Source organism: Tripterygium wilfordii, chromosome 4, assembly GCF_013401445.1.
Source record: "Tripterygium wilfordii isolate XIE 37 chromosome 4, ASM1340144v1, whole genome shotgun sequence".
In the NCBI taxonomy this organism is placed as follows: domain Eukaryota; kingdom Viridiplantae; phylum Streptophyta; class Magnoliopsida; order Celastrales; family Celastraceae; genus Tripterygium; species Tripterygium wilfordii.
In genome coordinates, this window is record NC_052235.1 from 3,935,629 (window position 1) to 3,962,512 (window position 26,884).

Genomic DNA, 26,884 nt, shown 5'->3' on the forward strand with positions numbered 1-26,884 from the left:
AGGTTCGAAACCTTTGATCTGTGGAAAGCTTCACGAGGCAAAACTTTCTCAATGGCTGATGTCATATTTTGGCAAACCCCCCATCACAAACCACTCTCTTAATTATATCGAGAAATTTGATATCCCAGTTATTGAGTTGGACGCTTTAGGATCTAAGTGAATTTATGGGCTCCACATAATACACGTGAAATCATGTGTCTAATACTCAACAGTTGGGATAACTGAGACACCAACTGCTTGGATCCTTATCATAACTGTAATTATAGCCTAAAAATCAAGGTAACCTTTTTTTTTTAAACAATGACAAGGTTTAGAGGTAATTTAGGGAGGGTTGGAAAATCTTAATTGGGAGGAGAAATTTCACATGGAGGGATTGGAGTCTTACCCTTCCCAAGCACCAACCTAGGGCTAAAACCGAACCAAGCATTCGACAAACTGCTCATGAACGAGTTTATTAAGAAAAGCAAACAAGCTTAAACAAAATTCATGAAGCTCGATAACTAAATGAGTCGAGCAAGAGCTAAGTTGTTACAGCCCTACCCAACCCAATCCTCACCCTCACCGACCAAATTCCAGCAAACCATTCTATCAATCACACCCTCAAAAGTCAAAAGTAACCTTTTTTTTTACCAAAATTCATTGTTTTCGTCATCCTACTTGCGTCATCTAATTAGCTATATGCCAATATAAAGCATATTCATTAATGATATGATCACAATATATGAATTGGAAAGATAAACAGATATATAATTAGTAATTAATTAGGAGAGTTTTATAGACTAGGGACCTTATCATCTAATCAAAACTTTGTTGAAAGACACATATATATACATATACATATATATATATATATATATATATATAGAGAGAGAGAGAGAGAGAGAGAGAGAGAGTAGTGCCTGATCAACTTTGTGGGTAGAATTTATTTTCCTACCTATACATAATACATATATTGAACACTTTATTTTTAGTTCTAACTTAGAATTTCTTTTTCATCTAATCAAACACACTAAATTAATAGTGCATTGATTTTAGATTTATTGGTTAAAACGGCACCGGTTCCTTTGGCAGGAAGTGCAGGTTGCAGGCTGCTGAGGGAGTTGAATGTATAATTCTTGTAATTCTCTCTTGAGTCTTCTGTTCTCATCACTTAAACTTTCACAGCATTTTTTCAAGAATTCACAGTCTACCTCTGTTTGCTTCAATTTCGTCCTGCACACCCAAACACACATTGCTATTATATATTTTTTACAAAAATAACAGCAATAACATAAATATTGTCAACATTATTATCTATATATATATATATATATATATGTATGTGTACCTCGCCCTCCTGTTCTGAAACCAAACTTCAACTTGTCTTGGTTTTAAGTTTAATTGCTCTGCTAATGCATGCTTTTGTGCCTGCATTGATTCTTTTACATATATCATTAACTCCTTAATTATGTAGTCTTAACTCTCATAAATTCAATTAAAAATTCACTACTACAAAATACTATATTATAATAAGTACTAGCACAATATTGCAATACCAATGTTTGTTTGATAACATAAAATGACTAGATTGCAATAGATAAAAATGTTAATTTGTTCTTGCTTTGAAATATCTCTTCATGCAATTAAACTTGTTGAAGTCTTTTGCCCCAAATTAATATTTTCTTGGGCAAAAATAGTTTCCCGTCTAGATCGCACCAAATAACTATCCGACCTATAAGAAGATGAGAAAATAATTGAAGTATCGAACCCACGACCTCCTACTATTAGTACTTGTTGCTTATATTAAACAAGAGACCTCGACATTCAAAATTTAAAATTAAAAAAAAAACTGAGAAGAAACTAAAAGAGAATGATAGATGATATATATATATATGTAGAGAGAGAGAGATAGAGAGAGAGATGAATGAAAATTAGGGTTTACCGGATTGAGAGTGGTATGGAGTTTGAAGGTGCCTTCAAGCAAACTAGATTGCTCTCTTGAAAGCCTCAGTTTTTTCCTCTCATTGTTGTTAAGACTACAACTAGTGATCTTGTTGTTTGAGTAGTCATGCTCTTCTTCTTGTTCTTCTTCAATTAGATTGATCAAACTACTTGACCCTCCTACTGCCTTATCATCTAAGTTAACAATATTGGGTTCAACTTTTGGGGAGAGGCTAAATGAGAGATCCAAACACACCGTCTTCTTCGCCCTCTCATGCCTTGCCACATAATCACCACCACCCAATCCCAATCCAAGATCAAGTCTTGTGTTGCTCAAATCTTCTTCTTCCTCTCCCATCATGTTGATCATTTTCTTCATTTGTCCCTATATATATATATATATAGAGAGAGAGAGAGAGATTGTATAATGAGTATAAATGGGAAGTTAGGGATGAAGGGAAGATCTTTTTCAGAGTTAAATGGGATTCAATCAGTTATAAGAATATGCTTTTAATTGGGTTGGTGTGTATATATGTATATGTGTCTGTGTGTGTGTGTGTATATACACAAAAAAACAATATAGTAATGACAACTAGTGTATGTGATATGAATAAGAGAATTCAAGGCATATGCGTTAGGATTTGTGACTCCTTAAAGGAAACCAAAATAAATAAATAAATAAAACATTTTATGTTAATGCTTTAGGCCAAGTTTTGACTTTGTTAATATCTATGGTTAATCAATTAAAGGTGATCCCATTTGGACCATTTAATTATTATTATTATTTCCAAACAGTTTCCTATTCTATATACACTACTTATCCTCAAATTAGTTCTGTTCAATGTATGTAATTGGGTTGTGTTCTTGATTAGAGCTTCAAAAAAAAAAAAGTCCAATCACAAAAAAAAAATCATTTTAGAATAAGTAATCTGTGCTCCTTTTTTTTTTTTTTTTAAATTTAAAGTCTCTAAATAAAAAGTCTGTATATATGGAAGCAAATGATTGGTTGATTTGTTGTAAGCCTGTAGTTTTCTTTTTATGAATTATATAAACTGGGGGAAGCTACTAATTAATTAATTAATTCACTTTACTTATCATAATTTGGGTACTAGCTCATAAATGCTATTGCTGTTTTGGAAAGAAATAATTAATAACACTCATTAACTATGGGTTTTTTTTTTCCTCCCAAGTTGGCAAGCAACGGCTCAATCTTCATTAATAATTAATATTCCACAAACTGTCCCATTTTTTCCAATGAACTCTGCTCACAACTTGACCGTGAGGAAACCAAATTGATATATGTAGATTGCTATTCCACTTGACATCTATCGTATTAATAAATTGATTGCTATTTTAGTACTTGACATCTATTGTAATAATAAACTGCTCGTATGTAGATTGCCAATTTGCTATAACCTTTTACCTCTAATTAATGTAATTTTTCATATAAGTTGATATTGAAATTAATGTAAGTTGTTTTCAATCTCAAAATTAACAGTCTATTATCGAAAAGAAAATAAACAATACCAAGAACTAAGCTTGAAATTTTGTGCTCAACTCTCTCCCCAAATAAAGCCTAGAAGAAGAAAAAGTCTTGAATTACTTATACCTACCAAGTGAGCTATATCCTCGAGCCAAGTGGAACATGCATGAAGGCATGGGCGGAATCAGCTTCTCATATTAGGGGGGCGAAACTTTGTGCAAAGGTCCGGGATCAACGCCCCCATATTTTTTTGATATATCACTTGTTAACATTCAATTTCGCAATCGCTGTTTCACAAACTTCATAGTTGAAAATGCCCTCTTTACAGATGTAGTTGCCAGAAGTAAAGTCAATGCTACTAGTTTATACACAAACGGATACACCAAATATACCTTATTAAATGATATATTTTATTGGGCTAATGTGGACATGTATCATCATCATTTGTTGGATCATTCATCTTTTGGGTTTACTTATTCAATTGGACCCGTAATTTATTAATGTATTGTCCGATACCTAGATTATGTAACAAATCTTTTATTGAGGTAAGGAGAACAGATATTGAGTAACCTACTTAATCCAATTTATCCATATACATAATTTATCAATAAAATTTTTTTACTATTAAACTTTTTTTTTAAAAAGGGGCGGTTGCTCCGCATAAATCCACCCTTGCATGAAGGAGTTAGACGCTTCTATTGTTTTCCTTGACGCAGCTGCGCCGGATTAACAAATTCGACTCCACATTGTTCACAAAAATTTAAGTCTTCTTTTACATCTCTAATTCCTCGATAATTTCCACAAGCAAACACAAATTCCTTGTTTTTAAATTTACAAGTGGGGCAAACACATCAGCCTTTGGAACTAAGATAGCTTGCAATTCTAGGTTGCCCATTCGGGGGTGGGGATCATTAACCAAAAAGTAATCACAGAAGTGAAAACTCACCTACCTATCTGGCTAATCTCTTTTGCATGACAGTAGCACTGACCATATATGGCGATTTTGAACAGAAAAGTCTCATCCACTGAAATCACAAATCAATCAGGAATATATGATCTAAGAAGGTGATTGGCACTAAAAGGTGAGGGGAAATGGAATCGAAACGATGAAACAAACATAATGAATAGATCTTTTGTAGCAAGATTAGTCACTCTTACAGTGCAGTGAAAGCATTCCATTCATATAATGCTGTCTTGCCTTCTTATACTTGTCTAACAGTATCTTATAGCTCTCAATGACATTCTCAAACGTTATCTCGCGACAGAATTTTGACTTTATCTTCATGAATGAAGCCTCTGCCTCGACTTTGTTTTGAACATATATAGGGAAAAGCTCTCCAGATTCCATGAAATTTATATTCCAACGATGTTCTTCAGCGATTTCCCTCTCTGGATTGAGAAACTGGAGCCAACTGATTCGCTGAAACGGATCTTCATTTTTCTGCATTGCCACTTCCATGCTCCTGAGCACTTCCGAAAACCTAGAATCCTTACTAATTTTATCAATTAAATGACAGAAAATGGCTTTCTGGTTCAAAGCAAGCCAGCCATTGGTGTCGAGAGCAGAAGGAAGTGCAGCAGCCAAACAAGCCTTCCTGAAGGTTGGATCAGTCTCACGTTCACCAATAAACGAAATCATAGCGTGCAACAGATTCATAGACATGACGTGTACAACCTCAGACAATGACTCCAAAGAAGTAGAATGAATTGGTCTTTGGGTCTGATTCCAACAATACAGAGCAATATGAGCAAATCCCTCCCACCTGCAAGTATGTGACATAAGCAAACTGTAATGGATAACGAGCTATCATGCAGAATCAATGAAATCCCAAGCTTAAACTGACTAAAATTTTCAACAGAACATAGCGATTAAAATTTGATTCACAAATAATGAAGCCAAATGTGAAATCAAGACTAGAACAATCGATCCAACTAAGACTAGCTTAAGGGAAACAATTTAAAACACAACTTTATCCAATAAAATCACCAGTCATAAGAACTTGATACCATGTCAAACACATCTGAATATTGAGTTCATTCACTTAATCCAGATAAATCCTCTTGGTGAATAGCAATATAACACAAGTAATACTATTTAGATATACTAAACTAAAGTAGATCTCAATAGAATTTATGATGTAGATCATCACAAACACACAATTCCATGGAAAAGCAAACTATTCTAAAGACATGTCCATGAGTCAGATTTACACAGGGAAAAAGTTTTTTACCTCACATGATAAATATATTCAACGCCTTTTCTATCCAAAAAAGTTAGTTTCTCTAAGTAGCCTGAGCTGGAAAAAAGAATAACAATAACAATAACATGTAACAAACAGGAGCAAGGAACTCCATGCTAGGCACTACCTTTAACTAATCCCACATCCTTCTTATCCGTTTAAAATGTGAGGGTCTTGATTATCAAGAAAAGAATAGTGAGGTAAAAAATTAGAGAACAAAAAGGTACAACCAGCTCATCCCATAAAATAAAGAAGTGTAAATGATTACATACTCAAATGGAGGTTCAACCTCTATGCCGAAAGTGAGGTGTAATGAAAACTCAGCAGAACCATCATCGGTACATGCCTTGTGAGAGAAGCCTCTTGGAATATACAAAATATCACCCTCCCTTACCAGGAATTGCTCACATGGGACTGTCGAATGCTCGACACCTAATGCATGAAGGTTGCCGACATGATCATACAAGCGAGGTAAATGCACGGTCGGCTGAGAAGAGACTGTCCACCTCTTAGTTCCAAATAGTTGGCATACAAACACACAGTGATCATCATAGTGACAAGCCAAACCCTGAGAATTGGCCGGTGTCAAGTATAAATTGGCACCAGCAGAAGGTTGACCAAATAAAGATGCTAATCCATCGGCAATAGCAGCAATACTCTTGAAGCGGAACTCCATGCCACGCAAAGCAATTGTATAACCTTTTTTATATGCTTCTTCACATTTAAGAATATCATTGATAGAGAAAACATGAGAAGCCATGGGGCAGCATTCTTCTGAATCATCACTAAAGAAATGCACCTCTATTTTCGAGTGCTTCTCGGTTCTTACTACCCGTATGTCCTGTTGATAGATTACAGGACAACCCAGGTTATTTCCCACCCCCTTAAGGAAACTACAAATGTCTACTTCATCTGAAGAAATAGGCATACAAGAAACCAGATTTTGAAGAATGGATGAAAGAAAGCAACGAGTTGATAGCTTAAAATGTAAGGATTCTGCAACAGAGCTAAAGATATCATTGTCCTCAATTAAAGACCCTGATAGCCTTTGTGTAAGGAATGGTTTTGCCTCCCAGTGCTGTAGCATGAAAGTTTCAAAACTAGACTCGCCCAAGCCAAAAAAGCCTCTTTTAACGGCCTCAGATGACAATGGACTAAGTTTATTGTCATTTACAGAGAGCCTAAAAATGCTTTCTGCCAGATTACTAGCCCTAATATCGCTTAAATGAAAACCCCCATCTAGACTGTGTTTCAAAGTATTCCCAAGAAGCATTTGATTATGCACCTTTGCCCATAGCTCTTTCAGAAAAACCAAAAAACAATCATAAAGCTTCCTTGGGATATTTTCCAATTTCTCAATGATGCATGCGTTAATGAGAATAATCGCTGCTTCCAGAAGTAAGATCGAAAGTTCATCTTCTCTATATCCTATCCTGAAATTGGTAACAGTTCCATGGTCTTCAATGCAAAGAGATACCAGCATCAAAGATATAGGAGCCTGAAGAAATTTAAACCTAATGGAGGTTAAGTCATGGTACACAAATCAATAGATATTACTTTAAATACCATATTAAAGAAAGATATTACTTTAAGTAGCCACGAGAGCCCCATAAGATGATATCTTTTCTAATGAATATTCAATTCTTACTTTAAAGTTATACTTACGTAGATATTCTAACAGCATTGGCAAGTTAGCAGAAAATGAGAAAGGATACAACCATATTAGTTTCCCCTTCTTTACTTTTACTAAGACTACTTCACAGCAAAAGAAAAAACCCACTTGGGAAACATTATGTAACAAAGGCTTAAGTAAGGTCCTGGTACTGTTGAACAAGCTAAAGGAAGCTAAAACAATAACATGAAATACAAACAAGTAAACACTTACATAAGAGCTTCCAAAGCAAAGAATTCGAGTAACTGCTGTCGCCCGATGGACGTAGTAGACATATCCAGAACAGCATTGCACGCCCCTAAAACAGCTTCCCTATCGGAACTAGACAAAACCGACACCAAACCCTTGACAATCTCACCATCCAAAGCAATCTGTTCATTCATCTCAATCGAGTGCAGCGATGCCGCCCCAACAATTCCTGCAGCTTGACGCATGGTCTCCCTACACAAATTGAATTAAATGTTAAAATACGACGATAAAATTAAAGAAAAGGAAATTAAGTAGGAAATTGATAGTACTCGGAGTGAAGGAGGAGAGGGAGGAGGGAGAGGAAGGAAGTAGGGAGGGTTTTTAGTTGGGGAAGCGAGCGATAAAGCTGGTTTAAGCACTGGTTGATTAAGGTTTTAGAATCGGAGGGTTTGTTGAGGAGGGAAGCCAGTAACAGAGCAAAGGTTTTGGTTGCTTTGAATTCTCTTCTTCTTCGTTTTCGGATTCGGCGTCTTCTCTTCATTCCTTCGCTGTTTCTTTCCTCACTCTGCTTCACCCGCTCTATTCTTCGAACTCGGAGCCTAATTCGCACGCTTTTAGGTTACCTGGAGAGGAGCCATGGCCCATGATCATGGATGCAGGGCCCGGCCCACGATCCAAATCCAAATCTTAGTTTATAAAACAAATAATATTTATTATTAGATTTCATGTAGACTAGACTTTTCCACTTACGTGGCGGCACCGATATAAGTTTGCCTATAACTACACCCGTACGCAATCTAACAAGTCGTTGTTTGCGTTCCTAGTCCTTCCCTGGAAAATCCTCTGTTCAGCTCCTACGCCACCAAACTCAGAAATCTCTGTTCACCGGATCTAAATCCCATCGAAGTTCTTGATCAAACATGGCGTACGTGGATCACGCGTTCTCGATTTCCGACGAGGATATCATGATCGAGGCATCTTACACTGTAAACAATCGCCCACCTATCAAGGAGATTGCTCTCGCCGTTGGTCTTCTCGTCTTTGGCACACTCGGAATGGTCTCTGGCATTATCATGTCCTACAATAGGGTCGGCGGTGACCGAGGTCACGGTACGGGATTCTCACTCCCCTGTTTCTTTTTTTTTTTTTTGGTTAAGCAATACGCTTTTGGTTGCTCGGAAAATTGGGGGTTATTTTGGGGCAAAATATTACTGATAGAAAAGAGCATGCAACTGGATTATTTGGGACTCTCTAGTCATGATGCCTGTGTTTGGTGCTCTGTTTGCTGCCTTTTCCGGTTAAATTTTGGAGCTGTTGTTTGGCTAGGCAAGCGAGGAAGATATGTATTTTTTTTATCATTATTTAATTGATCTCGTTTACTTTCTGGGTTAGTCGAGAAAATTAAGCATAACTTGAACTGAGAGCTTTAATTGTTCAAAGAAAATAACAATATAGTTCGGTAATAGTTTTGACATTCTTGTGTCCTAGTCTTTTTGATCGCAAGATTGTTTCTTGGTTCAATGGATTGTTTAGTTTTGTGGTATTTTACTGGGTATTCTCTTTGTTTATTCATATGTTTTTGTGGTTTATCAGGTATTTTCTTCGCGATACTGGGGATAGTCCTTTTCATACCTGGGTTTTATTACACGCGGATTGCATATTATGCTTATAAAGGATATAAAGGCTTCTCTTTCTCCAATATACCTCCTCTGTAGGGAGTGATCAGTCAGGCTTGCGTTCCCTTGTTGCCCATGTACAGGTCTTTTCTGAGTTGCAGTTTTCCTACCACTGTCTCTCTCTCTAGTGCTCTTTATGAATTGTTATGTTTGTATTGATACTATTCCGAATGATTGATGTTCTGATACTATATGCGGAGTTGTGTACATTTCTTCTACTGAAGGGAATGACGTTTAAGTAACTGACTGATGATAGACATACATCAAATATATATATAAGTATATCGAAATTGCATTTAAAAGATATATATTTGTATAGTCAGATTGCTAATGAACAATGTGTGAGAAAAACAACTCTCAAATGTGCTTGAATAGATTTCATCAGGTAGCGAACTCTTGGTACTCTGTTAACCGTTTTTATAATTCAAAGATCTTATTGAGTCTTGTGGGTTCTACATTTGTGATTGGTCATGTGGTAAGAGTTGCAGTTTATTTCCCTGGTCTCTTGTGGTTTTATAACTCGATGTTCATTGTGGAATATAGATGTTTGGCTGTCGAGTAGTGATTCAGGCAGCCACTTTGCAGTATATATTAGGCAAAGCAGGTGTTGGAATGCTCGTATATTGAATTTACTTGGGCTTCTCAGACTTTCTGAGAGATTGATTTCCTTGAAGCTGGTATAGTAAGCCCAAATACATCCTTTGCTTTTGTTTTGTTAATTGAGAAAAAGAATTCCCTCACTAAAAGGACAAAAAACTATTTTCTTATTTTCTAGTGGTTCAAAAAGTACTTAAAACGGTTTAGTTTCTTTTTAGAAACTTTTTAATTGCCTCCTTTTGCAATTTTGATGACATGACTTGAAATGGAATTGACAATTGCAAGCTTGGATGAACTTTGATATTGTGCGTGTGAGTGAGTTAATCTATGTAACATTGAATTCTTGTCTTAAAATCTTGTTTATTGAAGAGCCATGTTTGTAAAATTAAGAATTTTTGTTATTCTATGAAGAATAACGCACTTTTAGATATTTGTTTCCTAATATATGTTGGCATGCGGTAGCCATTTGGTTGTTAGAATGAAGTCTAGGCAGGAGGGAATTTGAGGTGGGAATTGAATAAGGATGGCAACGAATTGATGATAGTATTTTTGACGTCACAGTTCATTTTTGTCATTGAGAAGGCCCTTAGATTTGTTTCTAATTTTGTGCATTGCTTATTTAGTACATTGAAAACTCCTAGAATACAATGATGTCATCATATTTTACCAAAACACGCCTAAGCTTATGGCAGTTCAAGATAATAACTCCCTGAAGTTACACAACATCCAGTAAATATGATCATCAACATTGACTCTAGTTTTGCAATTCATATCCAGTCAGAAAGTACTTTTACACATTTTTAAAGAGATCAGAATAAGTACTGGAGGTACACTTTGAAGATGCTTTGCTTTCCCATATATCTGTGTTCCTGGCTTTCTTTTGAGAATATCAATTTTAACACCTTTCTGGCTTTCTTCTGAAGATGCATGCATATTTTGTATTTGGTGTATTAACTTATCTGATGCATATGTGCTCGAATAAATAGACAGTTGGACACACGTTGGCTTAGATCTTGCAGTGCTGCAGTGTGTCTTGAAGTTATGATGTTCTAGGTCTTGACCCTGGGCGTTGAGTTAGGTTTGTGAAAGTTGGGTTCTCATAGGGTTGATACAACTGAAAGGAATATGTATCATAAAGGGGAGTGACTTATAGACCATGCAATTATGATTTATTCCAACTTAGGCTATTGTTGCCAAAAACTGTTGGCTAGAAATGTACCTGTACTTCAACGGGGAAATAAGGGGCCATGTGTAGTGTCGTTTGACTGTCGAAACTAAATAGGATTCCCGTGACTACTTCAGAAGGTGGCCATTTGCTCAAGTTATACTCAATGGCTTCAAGTTGGATCATCCATGAAGCCTGTGGAATAACTTCTAAAGTGATGGTGCTAGGCATTGTAGAGTGGGGTAAAGTATCAATTAATTTAGATATTGCTTGATTCGGAACATAAGTTTCCTGTGGTTGAGAACCACACAGTTAAATTGTCAGGTGAAACAACACAGTGCATGACAAAACTTGCTTGGACTTCAAACTTGAAAGAGGTGGACAGAGATGCATGATGATTGATGTAGATTGTAGAATGTGGATGTGATATGTTGTTACTTCGTTTTTTCCTTTCTGAAGGAATATCTTGATAGAATTCGTAACATGTTTGTTACTGCCTGAGTACTAAACTACTTTTTTTTTAAAAAAAAAAAAAAAAGAGAACATGTTACCGCCTGGTAGGATAGGTATATTTCTTTTTCCGAGAAAAAATTGATTGTTTTATTTGTTACCGGGGTCTAGCATGGACGCATATGAATCCAAGCCACAGACCCATACACCTACAGTTTCTTCGTCAAGACTAGACTGCAAGAATCTCACAAGCTAATGTGCTGCTAACTTTGTGCTTGCTGGTGCTCTAATGCTGCAAATCTGTTCATTGTTAGTGTCATCTTTATTCGCAGGATAATTATATATGATCGGATTACTTGAGAGAGCATTAAGTTTATTTTGGCATTTGCTTATTTTTCTCATGCATATTTTTTGTTTGTTTATTATGGTAAGAGCTCCGAAGCATGCATGGGCTGCTTCCAAACATGAAAGTATCTCTTTTTCCTTGAATCAGTTGAGAAAAGTCAGAAAACATGGACTCTCATGGACCTTTAGATCAGGCCATAAATCCAACAAAGAGCCTATGCCCCAAGGCCCAAACACACACACACATATAATTCATATTATTCTATTCAATAATGTAATTATATTTAAGTTCTTAGTGTACGTTTTGACAAGATGAAGTTAACCAAAAATTTATAATGTGATGCAGACAGTATCTGCAATTTAATATTGTATATGTATATCAGTGATGGTCTTTTTTTAACTACGATGCAAGGGAACAATCTATTCAGTGTGTGCGGTAGAGCAAGAGCTGTACTAAGGGATAGGTTGAGAGAACAAATCATGTGCTGGTCTTAATTAAGAAATAGATGAGAAGTCTTAACCATATATACAGGACAGCTAATGGTGGCAGGGCCCAAGTCCCCGCGAAAGCCAACAGCATATCTGTTGCAGGTCACTGGAACCTGCTCATATCATGTGCTTTCACCGCCTTGGGCGCCGATGTCTTAGCCTTAATTTTCCCATTAACTATTACACTTTTGCTTGTAAATACGCTACACGGCAACCGTGGATGAGTTGCATGGGTCGGGATGAAATGTTTTAGACTGCAGGACTCCAACTTTCCACTTATACTGCTGCCAACTTATCAAAGTCTTCCTCGTTAATTATAAATTAATTATAAACTGCATGCCTTTGGCGTCAATGTGTTAGTCTTATTTCCATTAATTATAACACATGCATGATGCATTTACTTGTATATATATATATACCAACTTAACCTCTATTGAGGTACGCAGATACTTGTGACTTATTGGATCTAACTCCATCTGGAATTACTTGAATGGGGCATGTTCAAAGACTTAACGTATCTCAAAACTGACATTCAGCTTTTTTTTTTATACTATTTATGAAGTCGTTGTATTCATACCCTAATCCCTCCACATGCATGTAATTAAGTAATCTGCAAAATTTTAGAGAGGATCCGACAAGCGATGAATTTTAAAACATTTCCATGTTTTTTTTTTGTGTGGGTCAAATCACATTTGCGTTTACCTAAACAACTCAATCAACTTTTTTCTTCTACTCTTCTTTCTTTCATTCATTCATTCCCAATAAAAAGAAAAACAAACAACCATTTTAACTCTTCCACCACTTCTTCTTCTTCGCTTTCAAGTGTGTATTAGCAACCATGATTACTGGTAAGGACATATACGATGTTCTTGCAGCGATTGTGCCACTATATGTTGCTATGTTTCTAGCATATGGATCGGTCCGGTGGTGGAAAATCTTTACGCCCGATCAATGCTCTGGCATTAACCGTTTCGTGGCTGTTTTCGCCGTTCCTTTACTTTCTTTCCATTTCATCTCCTCCAATGATCCTTACGCCATGAATTACCGCTTCATTGCTGCTGATTCCCTCCAAAAGCTAGTTGTTCTTGTTGCTTTGTTTCTCTGGAACGCTCTGAGCAAACGCGGGAATCTTGAGTGGGTGATCACTCTTTTTTCCCTCTCAACACTCCCAAACACTCTTGTGATGGGAATCCCTCTTTTGAAAGCAATGTATGGCGATTTCTCTGGTAGTCTAATGGTTCAAATTGTGGTTCTTCAGAGTGTGATTTGGTACACTCTCATGCTCTTCTTGTTCGAATACAGAGGAGCTATGTTACTTATCACTGAACAATTCCCTGAGACAGCCGGTTCCATCACTTCCTTTCGAGTTGATTCTGATGTTGTATCATTGAACGGACGCGAGCCTTTGCAGGCGGATGCTGAGATTGGCGACGATGGGAAGCTCCATGTGGTGGTGAGAAGATCAACTGCATCATCAATGGTGTCTTCATTTAATAAGTCTCATATGACTTCACTGACACCAAGAGCATCGAATCTCACTGGCGTGGAGATCTATTCGGTTCAATCTTCGCGAGAACCAACACCGAGAGCTTCCAGCTTTAACCAGAATGACTTTTACGCCATGTTCAGCAAGGCACCAAGTCCAAAACATGGATACACAAATAGCTTTCAAGGCGGTGGTGGTGGTGATGTTTATTCATTACAATCATCAAAAGGACCAACGCCAAGGACTTCAAATTTTGATGAGGAAATGTTGAAGGTTGGAAAGAGAAGGGGAGGGAGGAGTATGAGTGGAGAGTTATTCAATGGTGGTGGTGGTGGTAACAATTTTATTTCTTCATATCACCCTCCGAATCCATTTTTCACTGGTGGGTCTACCAGTGGTGGTGGTGGTGGAATACCCAAGAAGAAGAAAGAAAATGGTGGTTCATTGCCTCCTAACAAGGAGCTTCACATGTTTGTGTGGAGTTCAAGTGCTTCACCAGTCTCCGAAGGGAATCCGAAACACACAGCTAATAGAGCTTCGTCCAATGATTTTAGTGTCACTGATCCCTCCAAACCTGAAAATGCTGCTTCAAAAGGTAAGCAAGAAACAAACTCACTATCAACACTTTCTTGTTGTCATTTTATCGAACACCTGTTGTGCAGTCTCACCATTTGACAAATGTTGCAGCAATGAGTGAGTTGATTCAAAAGATGAGCCCTGGAAGGAAAGTGAAGGAGGTGGACACAGAGGAGGGATTGAAATCTCAAGCCAAGAACAATGGGTCTCCCTATGGTAAGAAGGTGGTGGACATGGAAGAAGATAGATCAAAGAAGGCCCAAATGCCTCCTGCAAGTGTGATGACTAGGCTTATACTTATCATGGTTTGGAGGAAACTCATAAGAAATCCCAACACTTATTCAAGCCTTTTGGGTCTCATTTGGTCTTTTGTATCTTTCAGGTAACCCATAGAAATCCAATCTACAAGTTTTGTTTTTTCTTTCCAAATTTATTAGCATTATAAGGAATTAACCCATCTCCATAATTCCTAATTTGTTGCAGATGGAACATTGAAATGCCAAAAATTGTACGTGGGTCAATATCCATACTATCAGATGCAGGTTTGGGAATGGCCATGTTCAGTCTAGGTTTGTTCATGGCATTGCAACCAAAGATCATAGCATCTGGAAAATCAGTGGCAATGTTTTCAATGGCAGTCAGGTTCTTGACAGGGCCAGCAGTGATTGCAGCAACTTCCATTGCAGTTGGACTCCGTGGTGTTCTCCTACATGTTGCAATTGTTCAAGCTGCTCTTCCACAAGGGATTGTTCCTTTTGTATTTGCAAAGGAGTACAATGTTCATGCTGACATACTTAGCACCGCGTAAGTCGTTCTTACAATGCATGCCCCTAAATTTTGAGCCGGTTGCATATACACCCCTTAAAATGCTGCACAACTTATAAGCTAGCGTCAGTTTTAAGTCTCACCAAAGAGCTGACAGGGGTGTGAATGCAGCCGAACAAAAATATAAGGGTGATGCTTGCATTTCTTTGAAATTGAAAAGTGGAGGAATGCAAGTACTGAACTGAAACCTCGTTTTATTTGCAGGGTTATTTTTGGAATGTTGGTTGCCTTGCCCGTTACCATCATGTACTATGTCCTGCTGGGTCTATAACTATAAGATTACTACTATTGAAGGAAATGAAGAGGAAACAAACTCCTACGCTAACTTCCAACTCATGAGGCTAATTTGGTGCCTGGTGGATCCATATCTATATATTATCTTGTATGTGGTGCTGCTGAAGGGAACATGCATCTTACATTTGATTAGGTGGATCTAATGTTGTTATTAAGTAATGTATTTGCCTTTGGAAATAGTGCTTAACATGAAAATTTGTGCCATTTAGCATGTGAGTTACTTGTGGGTTTGAATATACCTTATTCCTTAAATTAGTCAATGCTGTTGTATTTTGTTTTTATTTTTATTTAGTCAATTACTCAAGTAGGGAGTTGGGTTTTTGCTTCTTGGGATAATTAGTAAATCATATCATCCTAAATCCTCTTGTGATCTAGGGATTACATTTCAGATTCTAGTTTTCTCTCTCTCGCTCTAATAATAATAAACGACTTATAAAAATAGATTCGTTGATTTTAAATCTAGTACTACTTCTTTTAGTAACACAACATAACAAGATTGGTTTTAAAATTACCAAAGATTTGTGTCCATCTATATGAGATTATTGGCATCAAGTTCTGAAAAGAATATGAGATTTGTTTAAAACAGAAAAAAGACAGACTTGATTTATATAAGTCAAAGGAGACAACTTTTATCTCTTTTTAGTACTAATTATTTGTCCATAACGATACTAATTAACTTAAAATTAATTAAGCAATAAACATGTACTAAAAAGAGAAGAAAAGGCCAACAACCGTATGATGGAAAAACAGAGCATGTGCTAATTAGAGATTAGCTTGCAATCCTATAAAGATGTGTAGGGTTCTGGAGAGACATTATGCATACAGTGTGACAGCAAGAGCTCTGTCTCATGTGGGACTCTCTCTCTCCCTCTCACTCTTTGTCTCTAATTAATTATGTACTGTAGCTCAATGGTAAGTTGATGAAATATTAATTAAGTAAAATACATTTGATTAAGTCTAATACTGTCGTTTTAGTTTGTGATAGTTGGGCTTGAGGAGATCAACAGGCCCAAGGCATTGAAATAGAAGTCCAAAATAAGAAGAAGAGGCCCCGCTTGAGAAGCCCAGCCTCAGATTCCTCAAGACAGGGCACCAACATTCCGAAATACGCCGACTCTCATCCCTTCACCGTGATCAGAAGATTGCCGTTGATGACATTTGGCTTTCGATTCCAAATCTGTCCGATTCTGAACTGTACTGCTTTGTAATATGATCATGTTTGTTATTTTCTTCCAAAATTGGAATTCATGGGATCCGTACTCATTAGGGTTCCATATACAAGGATCCGAAAATAATTTTCTAAGAGCTCGAACCACATTGACTTCATCGCTGTTGTGCCGCCTCCTCTTCCTACTGATTTTGGCTTCTCTGCCTTGCGTAGTTTCCCGTACTCAATGACGTCCGCCGGACCAGTCGGCTATCACCTTCTAAGTTCCATACTTCCATCTTTGATTCCTCGTTTTGGTTCTTGGCAACTAAAGGTTAATAGTTCCAATTTTCAGCCAGCCATTAAGAATTTGAAGAGGAAGACCACTTTGTTGTTTTTGATCCATCTACTTGATTGATCCAGGGAGAAGCGGCTGTGGGCGAGTTTGTATTCTTCCCTTCTAGGGTTCCTTGGATTCAATGGGTGGGCTGGCCTTATGAAAGAATTGAGGCCCTAAACGTAATGGACCTGTCTGTCATACACAAGTGAGGGCTGTGTGGCTTAGGCTTCATTATTTATGTATGGGCCCATTTCGACTGTGTCTATTGGCCCATAAGAACTCAATTTGAGCCCTCTTGAATTAGGCAATCAATTTTTGTTCTTTCTTAGGCCCAATCAAAATGCTCTACCTTGCGGAGATACAGATCACGGACAGACAGCTCTTGCGGCTGGAGCCATGCAATTGAAAGGGCATATTAGGCCCGTGTTGGTGTTGTACTGTTGTCGCTCTTGTTATTGATTGTCGTTCCCTTTCTTCCAAAATCCAAACACACCTCACAAGGAGCTAGTGAATCAATGGCTCTTCGAAACTAGCAAAAATTATTGCCGTGGAAACAGGGGCCATATCATAATCACCGAGCAAACGTTAAGGACGTTTTAACCAAATTTAGATTGGTGGGTGGATCTCAAATGTGACCTTTTTAACCAGATTTCCTTCTTCTTTTTTCTACTATATATATATGATCTATCTCAAGTTATGAGAGAAAACCCTCTTTCGATTCATTAAAATTCAGTTCAAAATCAATCTGATTAGGATCATTGAAGCAATTCAGGGGGAGATGGGTGGCTCTACTTGGCCTAGTGATGAAGAGGTAAATCATCTTGGTCCATAATCGTCAGCCACGATGTGATTTGTTTTCGGTTTTTTTTTTTTGTATAAATGGTTTTTCCTAGATAGCTCTAAATCTGAGTTTTCTTCCCTGCATTTTTTGGACAATATCTGTACACTGGCTTCCCTGTTGTCTGAATTTATTGGAAATGCTTCTCTTGCAGTTAATTGGAATAAGGAAGATAGTTTCTGAAATGGCGGGAAAAAGTACGGAGGAAGTACAAGTTGTAGTCTCTCCTTACCGGATATGCCCCTTAGGTGCTCATATTGATCATCAGGTTGGTTTCATAGCGTCTTCAATGCTTTTTCATTCTGTACATTTAGATCCAAAATTTTGATCTCGCCTGTATGTTAATTTGTCACTGTCACTGTTACTTTCTGAGTGCATGCAGTGGGTATTCCAATTTATTCATTGAATGTTCTTTTCCCTCTTCGTTTTTTTCGTTCTTTTCGTTTTAAATTTCAACTTTAATAATTGGAACTAGTACATGCAGTCTGTCCTAAAGTGCAGAAATTTCAGTTATTTATAAAGTAAAGGCCTTTTGCACTTTTGTTTGATATTTGCAGGGTGGAACTGTGTCAGCAATGACAATTAATAAGGGAATACTCCTGGGGTTTATTCCTTCCAGTGACAAACAGGTAAATTAGTCTTTTTATTGTACAAGTCATAAATAACAATGGAATGGTGTTTGGAGGTATGAATTGACAGTTTGGGGGCACGAAACAATAAATCTCCAAATCAACGTGATAGGAAGGAATATTGTTGGACTTAGCAATATTCCTTGAGCATCTCTACTAATTAGTAGTTTATTCTCTTCACTGAACAAAGCTTAAATTCAGAAAGTAGACCACACTGGGCTCCCTTTTCAGGTCCGAAAAACCTATGTGTTATCTAATGTGGAAACAACAGGAGCTTTCTTGACTTACCAAATTCCATTTCAGTGTATCTATGTGCTCTCCCTCTCCCCCTCCCCGCTCTCTCTTAGTACTTTAGCTTATTAAGATGTAAAAATTATTTTTGGTCCTGAAAAAACCAGCCACATATCTCAATTTAATTTCATGTTCTGATATGGATTCTGTGTTTGTTTGGACTTGTTTCTTGTTGTAGGTTGTTCTGCGCTCTGGGCAGTTTACAGGAGAGGTTAGGTTCAGGTACCCATTGTGCCTTGTATCTTTTTTAAATTTTTTTTTATTTATCAATAATCGATGGCAGAAAATATCGGTTCTGAATTCTGACTGATTGCTTGAGAAAGTGCTGACCAAGTTTAAGTTGGGCATTGTTTACTTTTACCTGTTTGTGCTTATTTTCTTGAACAAAAGCAGTTTGAAAAAACGAATATTAGAAGAAGGTATTAAAGCAATGCCAAACTCCACGTTCATACATTTTATTGATTAAATTACTTAACTGGCATATGTTAGAAACTCTAACATCAATAGGTTTTGCTTTCCTATGACTTTCTTAACCATTTTTCATTTTTCTCCTTATTCTGGAAGATTTCAATTTCCAAGACGTTTCTTCACAATAGTTAGATGACTTCGTTGCTAAGCAAAGTGGAATGTATGACTTATTAGTAACATCGACATTAATGTTTTGCGCATGCATAATGTGCAATATATAATCTTACCATGTTTGCTATTATCCTGGGCTTCATTCATGTGGAAAAGTGAATGAATGTTCTTCGTTGAATCTTACAGAGTTGACGACATTCAGCACCCTAGGTATATCACTCAGAAAAATGGTGACATTTATGCAAGTAATACTTCCAAACCAAAAGAAGAAAGTTGCTGGGAGGTTTATGCAAGAGGAGCCGTATATGCATTGCAACGTAGGGAGAACTCTCTTACTCAGGTTAGAGAACCTAACTTTTGTCTTTCTATGCTTCTGTCGAATTCCTAAATATATCATTGTGCAATCAAAATAACATGCAAACTGACTTTTTTGGCTTGTGAATATCCATGGCTGTTGTTAGTTTCATCTTCGCTATAACCATGACTGAAATTTTTATTAAATCCACATGGCGAATTGCACTAAATTTTTGGAAATAAAGACTTCTTGCTGTTGTTTGTAATTTGTATTAGTCAACAAACATTTGGAATTATTCTTTAATAAAGGTGTGGATGATCATTCTACATAAAAGCTACATAATTTTTGATAGCAATTCTTCTCACAAAAGGGATTTGTTTTAGCAACTTACTTTGTAAACAAAGTGCCTATCTAAATATTTGTCATATTTAATTAGCCAGACTATAAATTTCGTTGTTGTTCGTTTATATGTTTCTATCTGAATTTTGATAAACATCTTTTAAGAAATGGCCATAAAATAAACAAAATGCAATAAAAACCTAATGGGCTACTAAAACTGAGGCTCTGTTTGTTTCACTTGAATAAGTGTTACTGTTCCAGTCCACAAGTATCCAAGACATCACTTATAAAGTGATAATCTGTTCCAAACAAACATGTCATGGTAATTCTGGAAACTAATAAAACTGAGGTTCTGTTTGTTTCACTTGAATTTTTTAGAAAATGATTTCTCAGGAGATATTTTCAAGAAAAATGACTTGGTTTCTAATTCCTATGTTTTCAAAGTTCCAATATCAATAGTCGTAACAGTCGTTGGTGGTAGTTAATGGCAACAAAACATTTAGTCGTTTTTGTTGGTAACTGATGGGTAAACTTTTTCTGAATGCGGCAATGGTAGCCAATGAGCAATGGGGGTTGTGTTTTGTAAAGGCAACCGATTGGTTGGTGACATTTAGTGAATTGTAAGAATTATGGTAACTGATATTGCTGCATATTATTAGATGTTCTGTATCTTCCACCTTTCATTTATTTCCGCATGTTCGAAACATATGAAGAGATTAAGAAATGTAGTCCTTTTTTGTTATCCATTCTCTCCTTATGGCTAATCTTTTCTCACCACTTTGTCTTTCTTTCTACCAAGCAAACCTTGATTTAGCTTCTTCCACTTTTCTCCCTCCAGATAAAACACACAATTGCACAAGATTTGGTCTCCAGTAAAAGTAAGATTTTACAAGCCAAACATTGACATTTTTCAGTAAGAAAATACAAGAGCGACTGACAGAGATCTGGTGAATAAAATCTTATGTCGAATCTGGGTCGTGCAACGAATATGTACTTTGAATAATCCACTTTCTATGAAAAAAATTACTGACTGTGTTTTATCCTGTACTGCATATTAGACATAAAAGACAGCTTGAATGACTGACAATTCATCTCATGGAAAATTGTGCTCTTTCGGAAAAGAAATTTTTAAGAGATAAGGACCTGTTGCAATTGTTGCAGGGCATCATAGGATACGTCTGTGGTTCTCAGGGTCTTGACAGTTCAGGCCTTAGCTCTTCTGCTGCTGTAAGTTTGCTCTCTCATTTTGCTTGCGTCTTTCTCTAGCACATCAATGGGTGCCAACTGTTGAAGGATGATTAATCTATAAAATTTTTGAAATAAAGAAAAAAGTTTGTAGGGCTTGTGACTGTGAAATTATTAATTTATGGGTCAGAAGATGTATTCTTTTTTTCATTGTTTTTTACGTGATTCTTAAGAAACTTGAATTTCACAACTAATTGAGATGCATGTCAAAGCTCAATTGGCTATCAAGTATCTTGTTTCAATCACAAGATTGTTTTATAGCATGGACAAGTTTAGCAGTTAATTTTAGAAAACCATTTAGACTGTTCAATCGCTTGTAATTTATTTTACTCTGAATTCTGAATATACTGGCTGTAGTGTTGTTGATAATATTGCTGTGGAGGTGACAGAGGTTGCGTTATTGATATCAACAATTATATGGTCTGACAATAATGATAATTATACTCTGTGCCATGATGAAGGTGGTACTTGCTTATTAGTGTACTTGGGACAATGTAATGGCAATAGTGGAAGTGGTATTGTCATGATAGGGGTGGTGGTGAGATTGTGGAAGTAATGATATACCATTCATCATTGTGGAGTATGTGCATGTGGTTTTTCATAGAGATATATATAGTAGTGGCATTGCTATGGCCATGACATGATGATGTGGTGGTAGGATTGGAAATAGTTTGCTGCAATGAAACTGTTATTGGTGGCTTTCCAGATTCTTGTAATTGCACAAGTTTGTGAAAATATGTTATGCAGATGGAGATAAGGATCTCAGTATCTTAATGTTTTCCCAAAAGATTAACAATTTTTTTTTAATCTCCCTTATAGTTTGTCTTCAGAAAAGATTGAAAAAAATAAACAATTTTACTAAATATGCTAGTTTTTCTGAACAGTTGTGCCTTTTAGTGTCTTGCCTCTTTTGGGTTTTGTCGTCTATTCCTTGGTAGTCAAGTAAGTAACTGAATTAAAAAAAACTATCATTGCATTTTTGTGTTCTATTTCTATTTTTGTAACATAAAAAATGCCATTTAATTTTTCCTACAGGTTGGAGTTGCTTATCTGTTGGCTTTGGAAAGTGCAAATAAATTAAGTGTGTCCCCTGTGGAAAATATCGAATATGATAGGTAGATCTTTAACATCCTATGTTTTGGAATTTTTTTTATTCTGATACCAATTCTTGCTCGCAGATTTCTAAGTTGAATGGGATAGTACCCCCAACCCGTCTCTCCCCTCTTAGTTGAATGGTTTAAGTCTCAACTGAATTGGTGTAACTCTAGCAGAACACAAAATTTCATGCCCAAATATGTCAAACACAAAATTGGCATATGCTCTTGTTGATGTTAAGCGTTAATCACGGATTCTCTGTGTGTGTGTCATCATCTTATTTTGAATGAATCTTGGAAGCTTGTCCATGTCGGCGTATCTGTGCAGTGTCATGGAGTATCCATGCAGTGTCGTGTATGAATCTTGGAAGCGTTAATCACATGTTGTGTCCTTAGAATTTTGAGAATTGCCATGTCAGCGTATCCATGCTGTGTCGTGTCCGAAACCCGTGTCTGTGTCCGTGCTTCCCATCAACACTTTTGAATGAATCTTGGAAGCTTGTCCATGACTATAACAGACAAGAACAAGCACAATGCCAATCTTTAGTGTTAACGTATTGTGACTGGAACTCATTCTATATCTTGCTGTTCTTATCCTAGATACTCTTCCTCAATCTTATGAATGTAGATAACAGGAATTAATTTCTTCTTTAAAATTGATCTCATCCTTCCTGGGAATCTTATTATAGGCCTTTCTCCATACGAATAAAAACTTAGTGGAGCTCTCTTTGTTACATCTGTGGTACCATCCTGACATACAACAAATTGGTTCTTTGAATCTTCTGCTGCTAACCTAAGTCTTTGTTCAACAAGTCTTTCTTTCCGAAGTCTCGTATTGCATCTCATAAGTCAAATGCATGATAGTTGTTGCAACTCGGAAATTGCTTTTGTTCTTCTAATGTGTCTGCAGTACTCCTCTTCTCAGAAAATGGGTACAGCATTACTGGCTCTAAATATAGGAAAGTATGATATGTCTGCCTGTCCATCTTTATACAATTTTGTTTCCTGTATATGTAGGCTGATTGAAAATGAATATTTGGGTCTGAAGAATGGCATATTGGATCAATCTGCAATTTTGCTTTCAAGCTCTGGTTGTCTTATGTGCATGAACTGCAAGGTACTGTTTCAGATGATTTTACATTCAAGTGAAAAAAATTATCTATATTTAGAAATATAATGAATCACTTATACTTGCTGCAGAATCACTTATTTGTTTAATTAACAAGCATTAAGCTGTTTCATGCACTGCCTTCATGCACAAATACACACAGATGCAATTCTTTAATAGTAGATTTACTTAGTAAAGATTGTGATTTTCAATTATAATTGATTTTTCATCATCATTGAGAGATTTAATATATATTCCTCTTATTCCTTTTACTTATTAGCAATATTGTCTCATGAGTACAGTTTGGCTTGTGTAGACTAAGGAGCACAAGCTTATTAACACATCAATCCCAAAGAACCCCCAAACTGAGTTCCAAGATGGCTACAAAATACTATTGGCTTTTTCGGGTGTGAGGCAAGCATTGACAAGCAACCCTGGATATAATCGCCGAGTTGCTGAGTGTCAAGATGCTGCAAGATTTCTGCTGCAGTATGATCATTCTTCTCATAAACCAAATGATTAAGAGACTATTATCATTTTCGCCTTTGCATGTGTTTTTGCTTTAGATGTACATCTTGGGGCTTTAGCTTCTGAAATCATGATATCCTAAATGGTTTTATTTCTCAAACTTGAAATGGCTTTTATTGATTTACTATTCAGTGAATTATATGAATTTGAAGTGGCTACAAAAGATTTATTTTATGAAAGGATTGGAGCCATGATGACTAGTGGTTTATGATGGCTTCATTACCATTTGAAAATTTGGAAATAATGCATAGGCAAGGCATGGGAATTTGAGAGTAAGATGGCAATGAATGCTCTGTGGTTATGAAAAAACATTCAGATCCTACTAGCGGGATGAAGGCTAGAACATTGTTGTTTAGTTGCTGAGGAATTTGAAGGCTTATTACTACATTAGAGGATGCAACGGTGGTTGATAATAAAATATTCAACAATTTCCTGTTAGTTTAATTTGCGGCTTCATCAGTTCTAAAATATTTATGGGAGATGGAATTTTAGGTATGTCTGAAGTTCCAAATATAACAGGGTCTTAAAGACATAAAAAAAGGGTTTTCATTTCTCAAACATTGCTAATTAATTTAGTTTATTTTTATCAAGAACTTTGGAAACCTAGTCGTTGAATGCTTTTTTGCGGTAGGGCTCCCATAAGTACTTACTTCATGAATTGCACTGTGTGAAATGTTATAAAAAGTGAACCAACTTGATTTGCTGGTTTGTTTTTCATATGCTATATATGTGATAATTTCATTTTAATTTGAGTAATTCTATCTGTGTGTGTGTTGGTATGTTTTTTTGTCTCCTTTGTCCGGGAGAGTTATACTATGTGTTAAAGACATAAATACGTCTATGCTATCAACCAGAACACATTTTATGGATGTGAAAATATTGTCTGTTGACCAATAAAGTAACTTTGATAAAGTACAAGTCCTTGTATTGATAATAGAGCCTGTGATATGCAAAGATTTTTTCAGAAAAATAAGCCCCTTTTGCAGTGGATATTCCAAATTTGAAGTCATGTGATTAATGAACTTACTTTCCTTGGCACCAAAAAGAAGAAGAAAAAAAAGATCTTGCTGAATATCCAAATATTGTAAGTCCTGCCAGAACCTCTTCTGGACTATGCTCACTCAACATCTTTGTGAATTCTGTCATGTCTTATGCCTTTATTTATGTTGCAGTTTACATGAATATAAAAAATGGAATAAGCATCTTCGCTCTGTATCTCTCTTTTTCTTATATCCGTTAGCCAGCTTGATTGTCCTTTTCATGTTGCGTATAATATGTTTTTCCTGATACTTATTTGTCTTCCTGCTTAACAGTGCATCTGGAAACCACAAAGCAGACCCTCTCTTGTGTGATGGTCAGTATTTTTATCAGTTATCACTGAACTTTCTTCTCATCTTTGACATTCATCTTCTTTAGTCATAGCTTTCCTGACTTTTACCCTTGTTTGTAACAGTTGAACCAGAGGTGTATGAAACTCACAAGGTAATTGGATTACGTAATTTTCATAAGCACATGAATTAATGACATAATTGCTGGTCATGTTTAGTATTCTGGCGTGTGTATCAGTGTATGAGAGAGGACATGAATTAATGACATAATTTTCATAAGCACCTTTGGAAGTTTATCATGTGTGGAACCTTCAATATACTACTAATTTGGAAGCTTAAAATCTGCAATAACTCTGTGCTAGTTCGTTTGTTGTTAATGTTGGACTATTTCTCCATCTTACATCATAAAATTTTCCTAATTGTAGATGGAGTTTTCATTCTACTTGTAGTTTAGACTGATAAAGTAATACTGTGTTCTCCTTGGTAACTGTTAATGTGATCTGTCATGTTGTATGCAGAGCAAACTAGAACCCAATCTCGCTAAGAGAGCAGAGCATTATTTTACAGAGAATGCACGGGTTACCAAAGGCATTGTTCCTTAACATGATTTCATTATGGATAAACGAAAATCACCATATGTTTTTATCAAGTTAAATTATGAATTTTCAGGACTTGAAGCTTGGGCTTTGGGCAACCTGAAGGAGTTTGGAAAGCTTATCTCAGCTTCTGGGCTAAGTTCTATACAGAACTATGAATGTGGTATGATTCAGCTTCCTTTCTTCTCTAATTTTTCCAGTTATTGAAGTATGAGGAGAGGACAATTTAGTTGTTGCAAATTATCAATCACATTTATCCGATTTCTACTAAAATTGGCACCCGCCCAATTTGGGCTTGGCTCATTACAGAGCTCATAAACATTTTTGACCCTCATTTACTATTGTAATCTCTGAGTTTCAATATGGTGATTGTTAAGGATCTGAGCCACTCATACAACTCTACCAAATCCTTGTGAGGACTCCTGGGATTTTTGGAGCAAGGTTCAGCGGTGCTGGCTTTAGAGGATGTTGTCTTGCATTTGTCGATGCAGATCGTGCAGCAGAATCAGCAACTTTTGTCGACAAAGAATATCGTAAGCTCCAGCCTGTGTTGGCAAGCCAGTTGAACCTCGATTCAACTGTATTGATATGTGAGGCCGGAGATTGTGCTCGTGTTATCTGACCGAAGTCGATCAAAACACACGTCTTTCTTACCTTCATTCAATATTTTTTGTTGGTACCACTGCATTCCTTGTATTCGATTCATTACCTTGAATATTCAATAAGAGTCCAACGCGGAGGTTGTGGCGCTGGTTATTATGAGAGAATTTACAAATCTGCGGACTTGATGGAACCATTTTTGCATGTCCTTCAACATCTGTATGTTCTGGCATCGGTTGTTGTGATTACATTATATTTGAAGGAAACTATCTTGATTTCTTAATCTAGTTTTCAAATTACAAAATTGTTGCACATTATTAGATTTTCGTGGATCTGTTCATTCACAGCGTCCAACACAAATGAGGACAATGTTGTGGTGTCATGAAGCGAAACTGTTAAAGAACCAAACCAGGCGCGCGTCCATATCTACAACCTAACTTGCGTCAGACCTGCGTTTTCGAGCGGCACCATCTCTCACTCGAGCGACACCATCGCACGCTAGAGCGAGTAAGTCCCGGGG

At 36.6% G+C, this 26,884-nt stretch overlaps 5 protein-coding genes and 1 non-coding gene across 7 annotated transcripts; 4 read left to right on the top strand and 2 right to left on the bottom strand.

Annotated features, from left to right (window-relative positions):
• Positions 1–341: 341 nt before the first annotated feature.
• On the bottom strand, positions 342–2,299 carry LOC119996809 (homeobox-leucine zipper protein HOX15-like). Its single transcript, XM_038843604.1, has 4 exons — positions 1,922–2,299; positions 1,328–1,407; positions 1,057–1,212; positions 342–435 (listed from the first exon to the last, which is right to left on the bottom strand). The coding sequence occupies exons 1-4, from the start codon at positions 2,297–2,299 to the stop codon at positions 342–344; spliced, it is 708 nt and encodes a 235-aa protein (XP_038699532.1).
• Positions 2,300–4,456: 2,157 nt separating this feature from the next.
• LOC119997858 lies at positions 4,457–8,094 on the bottom strand. Its single transcript, XM_038845065.1, has 4 exons — positions 7,834–8,094; positions 7,529–7,756; positions 5,916–7,157; positions 4,457–5,166 (listed from the first exon to the last, which is right to left on the bottom strand). The coding sequence occupies exons 1-4, from the start codon at positions 8,043–8,045 to the stop codon at positions 4,548–4,550; spliced, it is 2,301 nt and encodes a 766-aa protein (XP_038700993.1). The 5' UTR covers positions 8,046–8,094; the 3' UTR covers positions 4,457–4,547.
• Positions 8,095–8,298: 204 nt separating this feature from the next.
• Positions 8,299–9,509, top strand: LOC119996243 (transmembrane protein 230). The gene is made up of 2 exons (XM_038842806.1): positions 8,299–8,614; positions 9,098–9,509. The coding sequence occupies exons 1-2, from the start codon at positions 8,425–8,427 to the stop codon at positions 9,217–9,219; spliced, it is 312 nt and encodes a 103-aa protein (XP_038698734.1). The 5' UTR covers positions 8,299–8,424; the 3' UTR covers positions 9,220–9,509.
• A 239-nt stretch (positions 9,510–9,748) lies between these two features.
• On the top strand, positions 9,749–9,879 carry LOC119998054. The gene has a single exon (XR_005468182.1). It is a non-coding gene; the product is annotated as a small nucleolar RNA snoR77 (small nucleolar RNA).
• Positions 9,880–12,602: 2,723 nt separating this feature from the next.
• Positions 12,603–15,662, top strand: LOC119996552 (auxin efflux carrier component 2-like). The gene is made up of 4 exons (XM_038843226.1): positions 12,603–14,307; positions 14,400–14,670; positions 14,772–15,092; positions 15,318–15,662. Exons 1-4 carry the CDS (start codon positions 13,065–13,067, stop codon positions 15,382–15,384), a joined length of 1,902 nt encoding a protein of 633 aa, XP_038699154.1. The 5' UTR covers positions 12,603–13,064; the 3' UTR covers positions 15,385–15,662.
• A 1,606-nt stretch (positions 15,663–17,268) lies between these two features.
• Positions 17,269–26,647, top strand: LOC119995990 (galacturonokinase). 2 transcript variants are annotated; one of them, XM_038842475.1, is made up of 15 exons: positions 17,269–17,508; positions 17,648–17,705; positions 17,887–18,000; positions 18,290–18,361; positions 18,831–18,874; positions 19,418–19,571; positions 21,027–21,092; positions 22,146–22,225; positions 23,222–23,321; positions 23,629–23,801; positions 25,154–25,194; positions 25,294–25,322; positions 25,687–25,756; positions 25,838–25,927; positions 26,142–26,647. In XM_038842475.1, exons 2-15 carry the CDS (start codon positions 17,673–17,675, stop codon positions 26,384–26,386), a joined length of 1,311 nt encoding a protein of 436 aa, XP_038698403.1. In that variant the 5' UTR covers positions 17,269–17,508; positions 17,648–17,672; the 3' UTR covers positions 26,387–26,647. The 2 variants fall into 2 exon arrangements, with proteins under 2 accessions (XP_038698403.1, XP_038698402.1); XM_038842474.1 differs by having other exon boundaries at positions 17,271–17,705.
• The last annotated feature ends 237 nt before the right edge of the window (positions 26,648–26,884 follow it).